Genomic DNA, 14818 nt, shown 5'->3' with positions numbered 1-14818 from the left:
AGAGTTCCTTTTTCCTCATTGTTGTATTGAGAATAAAAGTGATATTATCTTATCATTGACATTAATCCCTGAGTTGCCTGCAGTGCACATCTGAACCAGGTATCGAAGGAAATTCCAGAAGAGGAACCCTAGTGATTCTACCGTTTACACAAGCCTCTCAGCATGTGAATGTAGCAGGAAGACACTGAGGTGGCAAGGTACTTGTTTGTATGCCATAACTGTGTGCGCGTGTGGCACAGGTGTGCACCACAGTTGCCAACTTTCACACAGAAAATAAGCACCCCGACTTTCACAATAAGCCCAAAATCAAACTAATCCCATTTCAAAACAAGGCCAAAACATGCCAATCCCTAAGAACCCCAACACTCTATGTGACTAGATCCCCCCGGCGTGCAGTCTGGGACTGCGGTGGGCCCACTGTGCACCCCTGACTCTCTCCCGCTCCCTTGCACCTGATTGCCCCCCTCTTGCCCCTTGCTGAGAGCCGATCAAAAAAAAGAAGAAGCAACAAGCTACAACAAGCAACAAACTACAATCCAAAAACTAGCCAACAAGCAACTCACAAGCCAATTAAGCCAAAAACAAGCCCAATTTCTGCATTTTTTTTCACAGGTTTGGCATGTCTGGTGTGCACAGAGCTGTTCAGAAAACAGAATTTCCATCCTGAGGAAAGTTTCACTACACCTTTCTGTTCTGAATTGGATTTGTAAGTCCAAATATTCAAAAATATAGTGGAACAAAAATTCCAAAAAGTTTCTAATCAGAGGAGTTGAAACCAAATAATTGTGACTTTTTGATCAGAATGAAATGAAAATTGTTCTTTCAAACTGACATTACAACATTAACTGTTGATTTGCTTAGTTCTTTTTAAACCAAAAATCTGGAATGATTTGACATTTTATGGCAAAACAAGAAGAAAACTGTCATTTCATTTCAAAATGCTGATTCAAAACATACATTTTGTTTTGACGTTTCTTGCTGGAAAACTGAAATTCATCAGAATTGAGATTTTCCTGTGAAAAGTTTCTGTTTTGATGAAGCCACATTTTTCAGTGAGTAAATTTTCTGTATGGAACATTTTAGCCAGCTTTATGTATGTACCTGTGAGCACATACTGTGTGCAGATGATCCTCTTATTATGTAATACTGATGCCCCTGATATCCTACACAGGACTGATGTACCTGTTTTCTATAGGACGGATATCCTCTCTGCTTTATGAGCTATACCCCATTTGCCAATTATTGTTGCCATGTTAGGAGATGGCTAATAGATTGAACAGATAAATTTGGAGCATTGTTTTGCTGTTTTTTTTAATCTATTATTTCTTTATGCATCTAACAATTGTGATATCTTTGAAGAATCAGACAATGTGATCTGCTGAACAGACAGACATTGGTGAAAAGGGAAATCACATGTAAAAGAAGAATTTTAAAGCAATCTACTTGTGTCACTGAGGGAAACTTATCAGAAAGTAACCACATAGCACCTGTCTGATGACAACATAAACCCCTGACAAAGTAGGTATTCACCCACGAAAGCTCAAGCTCCAATATGTCTGTTAGTCTATAAGGTACCACAGGACTCTTTGTTGCTTTTTACAGATCCAGACTAACATGGCTACTCTGAAACATAAACCCCTGTTCCCTTTCACATGGCTCTCTTTTTGGTGGGGTATTTAATCATCTTATTAATGTTAGGTAATTTTTTTTTCCTTTTGAGTCTTAGTAAAATGCCTGCTTCACCCCATTAAGGATTAGACAAAGCAAAAGCCCTCCCTTGTAAAGGAAATAATTTTCCAATCAGCTGGTTATTTTTAATAGAAAGAGGTATGTCTGGAATATTCCTAATTGTGGAATGATCGTATTTTACCGGGCTTTACTGGAAAGCAAAATAGTCTAACTTACAGCTTCCACCTCCCTCTCTCTCTCTCTCTTTCAGTGTCATAGAGGAAGTGAATAAAATGGTGGGACCAAATGCTCTCCTCTAAATTCCCCTTAAGAATATATGAGATCATAATGGAAAAACAGACTGACATCAAGAGATATTTTCACAATAACTATGGTTTGATATTTAAAAATTCCACTCTGATGGATCACAGAAGACTATCTAGGCATGGAAGTTCCACACAGATGTATCTGTGCTTCATGACTGCGATCCAGGATTCTTGACACACCTTGGTCACTATATTTTACTATTTGTTCTGTGTTTGGAATTAACCTAGAGCATGAGTGTATTATACACATTTATGCACACATTGTACATTCTATAAACATGTACATATTTACTGTTAATATTAATTATTATTATTATTAGGTTGATGCCCAAAATCCAGAACCAGGCTAGGCTGCATTGTATCAGATGCTTTATGTATAATATTTGATCATGTCTGCCTCTCAAAATGCTTACAATCTAAAAGAGAGAAGATATAACAAATGGATGATACAATTAAGCAGACTGGGATGGGATGAGGTAGACAAGGTAAAAAATCAATATATGATGTGCAAATCTTTAGCGAGTCATTGGCAGTGATCCCCTGCCCAGACATTATCAGGTTGCTGAATGCGTTACAGCAGAAAAGGATGTTGAGGCGAGACCGGAATGAGTATAAAATGGTGCATTTACAGATTTTGATTGAGAGGTTTTTTTTTACTTGTCAGGGAAGGTCGGGGAGAACATGCTAAAGTGCTTGTTGGAGAAGTGGAGAAATGGATGCTGGAGGCTGGTGTCATTGGTGAAGTGAAGTCCGGAGTTGACTTTGCTCAAGATATAGTTAGATAGATAGGGCTACTTTGCCACTTGACAAGCGTTGTTAAAATTAATCCACAAAGCCAAGACATTATCCTCCTTCAAATCTGTCCTTCAACTCAGCCCTGCCATGATGCTTACAAAGCATATGATGATGAATTGATAGTTCAAACACAGTTGATGTGCTGTGACTGCTGGTCTTTATGTTAATCATCGCTGTCTCCCAGCGACTTTGTGCTGTTCCTGCCTATTTGCTGTATTCACCTGTTGTTTTATCATGTTTTTTTGGGCTCCAAACCAGCAACCAATTGCACATGGGTGCATTGTTGCCCCTGAATGGAGCCCCACTGACGTGTGCTCATGTGCTGTCAATTGCAGGATCAAGACCATCATTTGCAACAATTTGCAACACCAGGTATCTTTTTTTTTTATTATATGTATGTCCACAATATGGCTTCAATTTCTGCTTGGGGCCTCGAGGTATGATAATTAATAAATAATAATAATATTATTAACAACTCCATGTGAGTATACCGTATATAGATGTATCACTTATTCATTTCTAGATTTTTAAGTTAACTGGAAAACAAACGGTTTCTTTCCTTAAATGATGTATATATTGGTTCTCATGTTTTTAAATATTACAATCATTCAGGTTTTGAATTTGTTTTGTAATAGAGCTTTTATTTCATATTATCATCCCTTTAATACTTAACAGCTAATAAAAGACTAAGTGCATTAACTTTCTCTCTCTTTCATAATATGAAAAATTCCAGGTCAAACAACATTGGAAGTTTATTTACTGTGCATTTTCCCCATCGCAAAAACCAGATTGTATATGAAAGACAGACAGAGAATGACAGCAGGAAAGGAAATGCCTCTGGCATGGAATAAAAGGTCATAGAAATAATCCTATTTCCTCTTCAAAGATTACCTGGGACTCCCAAACTTTTTCTTCTTTTCTTGTTATACCGCTATCACTGTGTAAAAAAGGAACTTACTCCACGTGTTGCAATTCTGTGGTATTGCGGTGAAACAAAGTATCTCTTTACTTTCAGAGTTTACAAATATAAAGGCAACCAGTGCCTAGCTGTTGTCAGATCCACAGAACGACCACTTCCAGCAGCATCACTGAACAAGTACCACTGGAAAAGGTAAGAAATCCTTCTTATTGCTCTATGGTGGAGTATCTCTATACTGGGGCATCAGAGAGCCAGTAAGAGATGAAGTTAAAGGATGCTAGTTATATAAAATACACCAATGCAAAAATAAATAAAAGCTGAAGATCTTTCAGTTTATATTCTTGCTAACGTAAAATACCCAAGGAAGTATGTTTAAATAGAGCCAGTTGTTATTACATTTCTCTGAAGACAGGGTGGTTTAATATACTTATACATATTGAGGTATGTATACACTGTATAGATTTAAATATTTACAGTTAATAGAACTGAAATATGTATATTATCAACATTTATGTTTTTGAGTATGAATTACACAAACATACAAATGACATAGCCAGATTCTTAACCGATCTAAATGAAGTCAATGAAGATATGCCAATTTACATCAACTGGCCCATAAGATATACGTGTTGTTCATACATCCCTAATCACAGGGGAGGTGTTCATACCGTGATTAGAGCTGATCAGATAATGGGTGTTCTTTCTGATGACAATGTAGATGAAAATGAACAAAAAAAAAACAAAAACAAAAACAAAAAAAAACAACAATGGTTTTCCATGGAAATTTTTTACTTTTAATCAAAAACACCCAAACACTTCTGTTCTGAAAACAGGGAAAACTTTGCAGTTTGGGTTTTTGTTTGACAAAAATTCAAAAATTTCCACAAAAACTAGACTCTTACAACGAAAAATGTGGTTTAGTTCAATATCTGATTACACAAAACAACAGTTCTGATGAAAAAATTTCAACCAGTCTTAAAAGTGATGGGTACCAATACAAGAACCCAGGGCTTGTCTACACTGCCATCTAGTTCAAACTAAAGGGAGTGTGAATAGCAGTACACACCATAATGCTGCATTATAATACCCCTGCATGGATGCTGCAGGTGCAAACATAAAAGTCCAGAGCTCAGGACTACAGTAGTGTATTAGTTTCATCCTGTCTATTAAAAATACAGTACAGAGGAATGCATACAGTCTGAATCTATGTATTTAAGGTTTCAGAGTAGCAGTCGTGTTAGTCTGTATCCGCAAAAAGAACAGGAGTACTTGTGGCACCTTAGGGACTTACAAATTTATTTCACCATAAGCTTTCGTGGGCTGTAGCCACAAGGTGCTGTTTTATGTATTTAAGGTGTCTCAATGGGCACACATGCTCTGGCCACTTTTGCAAATATAGTTATTAACAATTATGTGTTATTCACTTTGGTAGGATTTTTGCCTAAGAAAATGCCAAATAAAATACTTATCCAGCAACACTCTTAAGCATATGCTTAATTTGAAGCACATAAGTAGTCTCATTGGCTTTAAATGGAATTACTCACGTGCTTAAAGTTAAGAGTGTGCTTAAATGTTTTCCATGATCTGGGTTTAAATCCCAAAGGCCAAATCCTACATACTTTATTCCTGCCAGGAGCCACATTTCTGTCAGTGGGACTCCTCTCATGAGGAAGGACTCCTGATATGACTAAGTATGCTCAGAATGGGGTCTCTTGACTGTAAAGTCCTTGGGGCATGTACTGTGTCTTCCTCATACTGTCTAATGCTGAGCATACTAATAACTCTCAATCAATAATACCAATTACTAGCCTTTTTCCAAGCAGGCTTATTAATTTTTCTTTCCCCTACCCTCCACAGATGTCTCATCTACTCTTGGTCCTACTTTCGTTATTTTCCCTTGCAATCCCTCTGGAAGCAAAGTGGAGACTGAGGGAGAATGGTAAGCAGTCTGCATTTACTGAAAACTATCACTGGTTGAATAATTAAAAACAAATGTACTAACAAATATGTTTGTGAATAAAAGCAGAGTTGCATTCACTACAATCCATGGGCTCATATTCTGAATTTTTCATGCGTATTTGGATAATTGCTGGGTGTTCATGAAAAGATTCAGGAGTCCCAAAAGTTTCATGAAGTTTAGCAACATGATTATTCATCTGAGAATTCACACCAGAAACTGCCTTATTCCCTATTCACTGTTCTCCCGTTTCAAGAGTTTCAGTCATGCAATCAGGAAGCAGAAACTGCATCTTGTGACTTAAGTCACAACCCACAAACAAGTAATGAAGAGCAAATTGTCAATGTGAACATTTCATAAAAATAACCCAGGCCTGAAAATATTTCATCCTGACTATTCTGAGCAAATAACTCTGAATATGAATTTATTCAAAGAAACGCAGAATCACTGAACAAATTATTCACTCACAGAAAATGGAGCTAAATTCAGGTGGTCATATTTAATCCCTTTACTCACATTGACCAGCACCTTAGTCCACAAGTATCTCCACTGATTTCAGTGGGATTTCACAGGGTGGAAGCTGGTATTCAACATGAGTAAGAGGATCACTGTCTTGCCCATAAAGAACATTATTTGTAATGAATATTTCAACCACTTCTGTTGATAGCTTTAGGTTATAAGACTATGCTGTGGTTTCCCTAAACAACATTAGGGGCACTTGAAACTAGAAGTTTTTCTGCCACAGCATAAAAACTACACCTTTGTGTCTTTGGGTACCTCTCTGGCATTTCCTGATGCCTATGCTTCTCGATACTCACCGGCAGATTGGCAAGCCTCTAGCTTCATGTATTTGTACATTCATGACTTTAATAAGCAGTCTCCACTGTATAATGTGATGAGATTCAGTGTCCTATTATTAGCAATGTTATCTGGCTTAAGCCATCCCTTTGGTAATGAAATCTCCTGCTGAGAAGCTCTCTTGGCTCATCGCTGGAATTGATGCTTTCTTCTAAGTTCAATTGTGGTGCTTCCTAAACCTTCAGTACAGGGGCGGCTCTAGGAATTTTACTGCCCCAAGCATGGCAGGCAGGTTGCCTTTGCATGCTGCGGGAGGTCCCTGGTCCTGCAGATTTGGTGGCATGCCTGTCGGAGGTCCGCCAAAGCCGCGGGACCAGCGGACCCTCCACAGGCATGCTGCTGAAGGCAACCTGCCTGCCGCCTTCGCGGCGACCGGCAGTGAACCCCCCGTGGCTTGCCATCCCAGGCATGTGCTTGACGTGCTACTGCCTGTAGCCGCCCCTGCTCCAGTAAATGTATTCTGTGTCCACTTGCAATGAAAAACACAAACCCAGAGGACACTAATGACAACAGGGGCTCATGTGTCAGTGGTAGAAGAGAAAGGCCAGATAGGTTACGTGGGACAATGGCTGTATTTGGGGAACTGGTGTCAGTGAAAGTGCAGAGGGAGGTTCTTGACCCTGGCAAGAATGAAGTGGATTCTTGAGTTCTACTCCTCATTCTGTTCCTGACTAGCTGTATGAATTTAAGCAATTTACACACACATATCTTTGGCCTTAATTGCTGCCCCCCATCACCTGGAAAAATCTAGCAAGAGAAGGCCGTAAGGAATTAAAATCCACTAAGATTGCTTAATGAAGTTTTCCTAAATTGTTCATGAAGGGGAGTTTCTCCCAGTCTGGAGCAAAGGGCTCCACAGAGTGACTGAGGAATATTCAAAGGGTCATGACTATCTGTTGGAATCCTTGTACCTCTGCTTTGGAACCATCTCTCCCCTAGCAGTGACTTCATTGGTACCATGCTGAAAGGGCAACCAGATTTTCTACAGGAAAAAATAATGCCGCATCAGACTGTGGGGCTTTAGAAGGAGGCAATACATACTCCTGGCTTTCCCTTTGCCCACCTGCCCACTCCCCAATCACAGATCCCTCACACTGCAGAGAACTCTCCATGGAATCCATGGGAGTACAGTGCCAGAGAGGTGCTTCACTCCTCGTTCTGTGAGCAAGGACTGAGATCCAGTAGTCCTTACTCATCAGAGGAGTCCCACTGAAGTCAGTGGGGCTACTTGCAGGAATAAAGTGAGTAGGATTTGGCCTTTGGGCTTTAAACTTGGATTATGGAAAATATTTAAGCACGTTCTTAACTTTAAAAACATGTATAGTCATGTTTAAAGCCAATAAGACTATGTGTGTTCTTAAAGTTAAGCATATGTAGGGAATGACTGGGCCTTCTCTGCCTTGATTTCCCTCTTTGTGAAATGGGGATAATGATATTAACAGCTTTGCAGGGCTGCGACTGTGTCAAATTCTCTGAGACTCTGATATGAAAATGATTTCTAAAGTGAAAATAACTCTGATTGCTCATGATGGTTTGGATGGATTTTTATATTTTCATTTAAAACCTGGAAATCTTTGCCAAAAAAGACAATGGGCCTTACTGTTGTTATTCATGCCAGTGGTATTTTGCCAGTAGTTTCAAGGACAGCAGTGCTGCGCCTAAGATGGAGCTTGATTTTACCAGCACTTTAAACTTGACTAACACCCAACATTTATTTCCCTATAGTGTATGTCATAGAGTCAGAGTGGACTCAGGAGGCACCAGCTGAAGAAGTGGAGCTCACCTGCAATTTATCTGAAGACCAACCTATGTCAGTCTACTGGATGAAGGATAAGTTAAAAATAGGAACTGACAAAACATTAGTCATTTCAGTCAAGGAATTTCCAGATGCTGGCAACTACACCTGTCACAAAAGTGATACCCATGAGATTTTAAGCTACTACTTTTTCCTTATTACTAAAAAGGACTCAAGTAGGCAAATATCTAAGTGGATTCTAAAAAGTTTTAAAGGTAAGATAATGGGGCAATATGATGTTTTTTTCATGTACAGTATGTGCCCTAACATCGCAAAGGAAAAAGGAACTCATTGGAAAGAACCACTGTAAATGACCAATGAGGAGGATTATAATCTTTAGCATGGTACATCTTCTAAGTGTTGTTCAGGCATTAAAGGGCAAATAATGCTCTCTTCTACATGGGTGCAGAGGTCCCCATGTGCAGCAGAACCAGGGAGCAGGATCTGGGGAGTCCAGCTATGTATGGGGTTCCTATATGCTGTCACAAAGGATGAGTTGGGACCATGACAAGAATCTTCTGATTCTTCCCATATGGAGTGGGGGAGAGCAGAGGAATGCTAAAGCTACTCTACCCTCTAGGCTGGAGCAGCAACCATGGAACAACTTCACAACATGTGGGGGAATGACTGTTCTTCCCCTTTGCCCTAGCAGCTCTCATCAGTGCCTAGCTAAGTCGTTCAAACGGCTTGCTGAGGAGAGCATTTGCCCCTAACTAATTCATCTTCATAAAGCAGAGATTACGTGTCTTAGCCTAAAACTGCTGCTGAGCCAGGATTAAAACCCAGTAGTTTGGGATCCTAGGCTCATGGTTAACATACTGGACAAAGATACATCTCCCAGAGCAAGATATCCATCTTCCTGTTTTCCGCTTGGACCACTAAACATTGTTAGAAGGGTGGAAACACTTCATTTATAGACATTATTCCTATCCTCATCATGATAAAACCATCTTTGAAATGTGTAGCAAATAGCACGGTGAGCAATCAGAGAAATGAAATCATTTATTGAAGATATTGGGTTTGTTTAAAACAATTGTTTTAATAGATGGGAAATATCCTATAAAAGAAGTGAACAATCTCCGGGAAACACAATGGCAACATAATCTCTAAGGGTCACTTTTAGACACCAGCAAACTTCCAGGCACTATTCAGCTGACGAGTATATTGTGCATTGTTTTCCTGGGAACAAAATCAATACCTGCCAGCAGGATTTTGTAGAGTTACTGTTTTATCTTACTGGTCAAACAATTATTTTTATAAAATATATATTTTTTCTCCCTCTTTCAATCTAGAGCCAAACAGCATGACATTTTTAAAATGTGAGGCAAAGAATTACTCTGGGATTTTCATATGCTCATGGAAGACAGAAAATGAGAGTCCAGATGTGAAGTTCACAATCAAAAATCTAGAAGGGTAAGAGCTTGTACTTTCCTCAGCCACTTCATTAGGATAATAAGGCCAGAATACCCCTCTTTGTCAGCATGTGGAAGGGATACTACAAAAATAGTTGGTCACCTATCGCATGAACTGGACCAGGGGAAGGCCACTTTCATCATTTGAGGATGTGGACCAGCACATTGGATATCCTCTACAGGACAGTCCCTTCTAGGCCCACCAAATTAGTGCATGGAAATCTGGTCAGGAATTAATATATCTTAGAAGTTTAAGAACTCCCATTGGATCTTCTCTGCAGATGCTGTAATGTAGCTGCAGAGTGATTCAGGCAGTAGAACTGCAGGCGAGGAGAGGAATTTCAGCCAGACATAGAAGCAAGTCATCTTGCAGAATCCTTCTCTCCAGATCCACTGGCTGTATGGAGTTGGGAGATCAAACACTATGTGCCCACAGCATTCTCCCGGTCAAGGACCCTGAGGGGAATACTATGAGAGAAACCTCTTGGGGATTTCCTACCTCCCACTCCCCTCCCATGGGTTTCTCCAAGGCAGGGAGTGCTCTGGCCCAGTGTTACTTTTATTTGTTAAAAGGGGAAATAAGCACAAAGCATAATTTGCTCGATGCAAAAATACAGTCAAATTCTGGTAGTATTGTGTGGTGTTATTTCTTATGGAAACATACTCAACTTCACTGTTTCCTTCAGCTGGGTTTGGGAAAGGGGCTGAAGAGTGAAGTTAGATATTAGGCCCTCCACACTAGTCAATAAATAGTGTCATTAAAGAAGAGACTGTCTTTAATTTATGCCCAGAACTCCTATTGACATGGGAGTCTCATGTACCGAGACATGCTATTTATGACACAGCAACATTATCTTGTCCAGTGACATGGTGTAATTGAAGTATCCGTAAGCAGTGCTTTATTCAGAGCTCTCCAGCATTTCCATTATCACTCTCTGCTTTGAATTCAGAACTCAAGAGGATGCGTCTGGAAGTGTAATCTGTGGAAGCCCTGTGCCTCAACGCTATGAACTAGAGACAACGTACACAGTCAGTTGTCAGAAAACCAACCACTGCCCATTTGCTGAGGAACACCAGCCCATTGAGATGTTCCTGGAGGTTATTGATGAGACACAATATGACAACTGCACCAGCAGCTTCTTCATCCGAGATATCAGTGGGTGGATCAGAAATCAGCTTTTATTTTTAAGTGTATAAAGCTTGTAGTGAATTCAGTGATCCTGAGGGACAATAGTGCTGATTAATGAATTTACGGCTCCAACAGTAATGGCTTCCCCACACTACCTCTATGTCACCAGTGTTTCTCTGACCTCACCTGAGAGCTGAGAGGGATTAATGCTTAGCCCATGATAACTGTATTCTAGGCTGTAGGCTTCCCTCCCCTTACCGGAGTAAAGAACAAAAATTGGCAGAAACTAGGAAGAAGTTGAGGCACAGGTGCCAACTGTTGGTGCTCTGTGACTCAAGCACCCACGGAAAAAAAAATAGGAGGTTCTTGGCACCCATGAGCCACAGCAAAGGTGGCAAGTATAAGAGGTTTGAAAAGGGGCAAGAAATGCTGGATGGGACCCACCTTCCCTTGAATGCCCACAGCATTTGGAGTGCTGCTGCTGCTGGAAGCTTCTGTCAAGTCAGGGAGCCACCAGCACCTGGACTGTGGCCCCGCCTGTGCTCCACCCTGAGGCCCTGCCCCCACTCAGCCTCTTTCCCCCGTAGCCCCGTCCATGCTTCAGCTCTTCCCCCCCCCCGATGCCCTGCACCCACTCCAAAAACACCCACAGGAGCCCCTCTAGTCCTTTGCATGAATTGGGAGTGCCACAGTACTAGAAGAGCCAGGCTGGGGAAGGCAGAGAACAGAGCCAGAAAGCAATCACCCTCTGTGGCAGGCTCCCCTCTGAAAAGTGCAGATTTCCAAGTGAATATCTGCATGGGTGCTTGGAACATCACATACCGCAGACATCTACTCCTGTATATCACTGCCCCAAAGGGGAGAAGGATCTTGGGTACACAGAGATAGGCAGATCAACCAGAAAGTTGCTGCTGAGCTCATCACACTGTCATGGGAGAAAGGGAGGTTGGCCACCACCCTGTGCATTCTGAAGGTCAGCAGAGTTTGAGGCTGGGTCCCTTCCCTTTGTCTTCTGCAGCCCTCTAAATCCCTTCATCCTTGAGGGGTCTTATAAGGGGAACTCTGTGAACATATCCCTCTTCCACAGGAGGGTACAATATAGTCCCTAAACCTCAAGCACACTCTTGGCCCTAATTTACTATGGTTTCCAGCAGCCATTTAACTGAATAATTGGTGCTAATAAAGCACAATGAGCTGATACTATGTAGCTAATGAATGCTAATGCAGTCTTTATTTTCTCTTGCAGTAAAACCTGACCCACCCGAGTGTGTGCATGTGGTTAAAAATGGCACAGTGACTTGGAAATACCCCAGAACATGGAGTACACCAGAGTCTTATTTCCCTTTGACATTTAAGGTCAACGCCAAAGAGAGAAACCCCAGCAAAAACAAGGTATTTTTAATGGGGAGTTCTCATTACTCTTAATGTGTGTATGATGCGGCCTTTTAAGAACTTGACCCACTTCCCATTTCATCTACACAGTAGCACCCAAGTAACATGGATTCAAACACTGTGAAAGCGGGTCAGTCTCAACATTTCAGTAGCAGGTTCAGTGATTCCTCTATGTATCTGATCTAACCATGTTGAAATTACCTAGTGATTTCAGTAAGGAACTTTGTCAGAGTAGGATTGGAGGGTTTGTAGTTTGAATAATGCTTTGGGACCCACTGCAATGAAAAGTACTCTGTTAATGTAGGATATTATTAGTATTTAGTGATGTTTTTACACTGAAACACCTCACTGGCCTTTAATTACCCATCTCAGTCATGTGCTTGTAGCCTAGATGTTTTTATGATATAACTCTCCAAGCCATCCTGTTATCTCTATTATGCTTTCCTCTTTTACCCTTCCTGCCCAACCAATTGTTTGCTTCACCCAGCTGTTAACTTGTAAGATCTCTGGGGCAAGGTCTTTCATAAACTATACGTCCATGCAACGTCTCTGGGGCTCTAACCTTGTTGAGGTCTCTAGATGCTAACCTAATATAAATATATAAATCTGCTATTGACATATTTTCCAAAGAGCACCATAGAAGTCATCTACCCCAATATGACCTATCTCTACACATGAAAGATAATCCTTTAGTATTATGTCTTTGCTATTTGCCCAAACTTCAGGTCTCATAGTCAGGGATCTTTCTGACCATGAGACAGTCAAAGTGAGTGCTCTACTTCAGGATTGTGCCAAGATGTCATGTCTACTATCCAGTACGGGAGAAAAGAAGATCTTGGTAGTGAGGTGGAGGGAGAAGAGAAAAACAAAGCCACACCCAGCATTGGACAGTCATGTTAACATGAGAAAAAAGTATCTGTTGATTTAGGATTATTAGGCTTTGTGGATCCTGAGCTGGGGAAAATCCACAACCTTTTCCTACACCAAGGACAAAGGCAGCCTAAGTTTTGCCACACTGAGTTGCATGTAGTTTGGTTGCACGTTCACAGTTCAGATTTGCACAGAAGAGCTCTTGCTAATAGAGTGAAAATCCAATGACTCATGCTCTCACACTACCCAAGAGGCCAGAGGATACTTTAGTCTTTGACAACTGCTTCCCAGTTTCCAGCAGCATATGATTAAGCAATACTAATTTTTAGGGAGACATAAAATAGATTTGTTTGCATTGCTAATGCACCCGTGCGGGTTAAACACAACAACTACTATGTGGCAATTTGCCCACAGGGTAACACCAAAAATCAGTGGCATAGCTAGGAAAAGGACCTGCCATCTTCTGTCTCCCAATCCTGGGCCTTGACCACAGAGATATACACTTGTAGCTATGAATTCACTTAAGAATAATTCATCAGGAAATACACACAAAGCTATAATATAGAAGTATTAAATAAAATCCAATTATATAAAATATTCGAAGAAATAAAAAATGAATATTAAAATTAAAGTATATGGTCAATCAATAAACTAAGGGCCCATTCCCACATTCCCATTAGAGTTCTATTGTAAGTGAAGTTAAGTGCAAAGATTAATAACAAGATAATATCCATGTGGGGCCATGAGTATGAGTCTACATTATGGCTTTTATCCTGACATTCTGACTTATAAGCTTATAAGAGAAAATAAAGCAACCTAAATGATACTCATTCCACTTCATGAACAGACCTAACAGGTTAAAAGATTACTTTGTTAAGTAAAAAATGAAGAAAGTGCATACCAGCAGATGGAGCCATCGCCTTAGTTATAGTTCTCGGTACCAAGGAAAGGCCTCATTAAAAATATAAAGGTACATGCTAGCTTTACAAGAGCTCTTTATAGAAGCTGCATGTCCACCAATGGTAATCACACTATGTAAGGACATGCCAGGGTATTTCAGATCAGTTTGATTCTACTTGTAATACTTTCCTTTCTGCAAAAACTTCCTCTTTGCTCTGATACAGCAGCGATAACTAATATGAGCACATTTTCATTTTTGTCACAAGATCAACTAGATAACTTTAACTTGATGTTTGAGTAACTTCTGCTTGACACTTACAATCCATTGACTGGACTATGTTTTTGTTCACAGTTTTATGATACTGATGAACAGTTCATTCACTTGGCAACGACAAGCAAGCTAGAGAAGATTTACATCCAGGCCAGAGATCGGTATTACAATTCATCTTGGAGTGACTGGAAACTCTGCAGGTAAAACTCACAGCACCATTTATCACAGAAGCAGATGTGACTTTTGACGACATGGAAGTAGTGGAGCTATGCTAGCTTATTTTTCTCAGATATTGGGGTTTTTTTTACCCCCTTACTACTGCCCTATTAGTAGTCCTGAGTGAAAGAAGTTGTTTCTTGAAATATCTTTGAGGGAAGAAAAGTCTATATAAATATGTGACTACAATGTCCAACACAGGCTATCATTCTCTTCCTTCAAAAGCCCTGGAGAAATAATTAGAATTCATTTACACTAGACAGGAAACATGTATCTAGGGTTCACCTGGAACAGTTAATGCTTAAAAGTA

General features: G+C 40.3%; 1 protein-coding gene across 1 annotated transcript; it reads left to right on the top strand.

The window, feature by feature from the left end:
• The first annotated feature begins 5565 nt into the window (after window positions 1–5565).
• IL12B (interleukin 12B) lies at window positions 5566–14496 on the top strand. Its single transcript, XM_050962820.1, has 6 exons — window positions 5566–5647; window positions 8249–8533; window positions 9611–9731; window positions 10681–10886; window positions 12106–12251; window positions 14374–14496. Exons 1-6 carry the CDS (start codon window positions 5566–5568, stop codon window positions 14494–14496), a joined length of 963 nt encoding a protein of 320 aa, XP_050818777.1.
• Window positions 14497–14818: the final 322 nt, after the last annotated feature.

This window comes from Gopherus flavomarginatus, chromosome 7 (assembly GCF_025201925.1).
Source record: "Gopherus flavomarginatus isolate rGopFla2 chromosome 7, rGopFla2.mat.asm, whole genome shotgun sequence".
NCBI classification, from domain to species: Eukaryota; Metazoa; Chordata; order Testudines; family Testudinidae; genus Gopherus; species Gopherus flavomarginatus.
Note: the sequence above shows the minus strand (reverse complement) of the source record. Positions and strands in the feature narration are given on the sequence as shown.

Excerpts from the sequence above, each read along its gene's own strand:
- IL12B (XM_050962820.1), top strand. The coding sequence starts at position 5,566 with ATGTCTCATCTACTCTTGGTCCTACTTTCGTTATTTTCCCTTGCAATC. Across the intron at positions 5,648-8,248 it reads GTGGAGACTGAGGGAGAATG|TGTATGTCATAGAGTCAGAG; the intron begins GTAAGCAGTCTG and ends ATTTCCCTATAG. Across the intron at positions 8,534-9,610 it reads GATTCTAAAAAGTTTTAAAG|AGCCAAACAGCATGACATTT; the intron begins GTAAGATAATGG and ends CTTTCAATCTAG.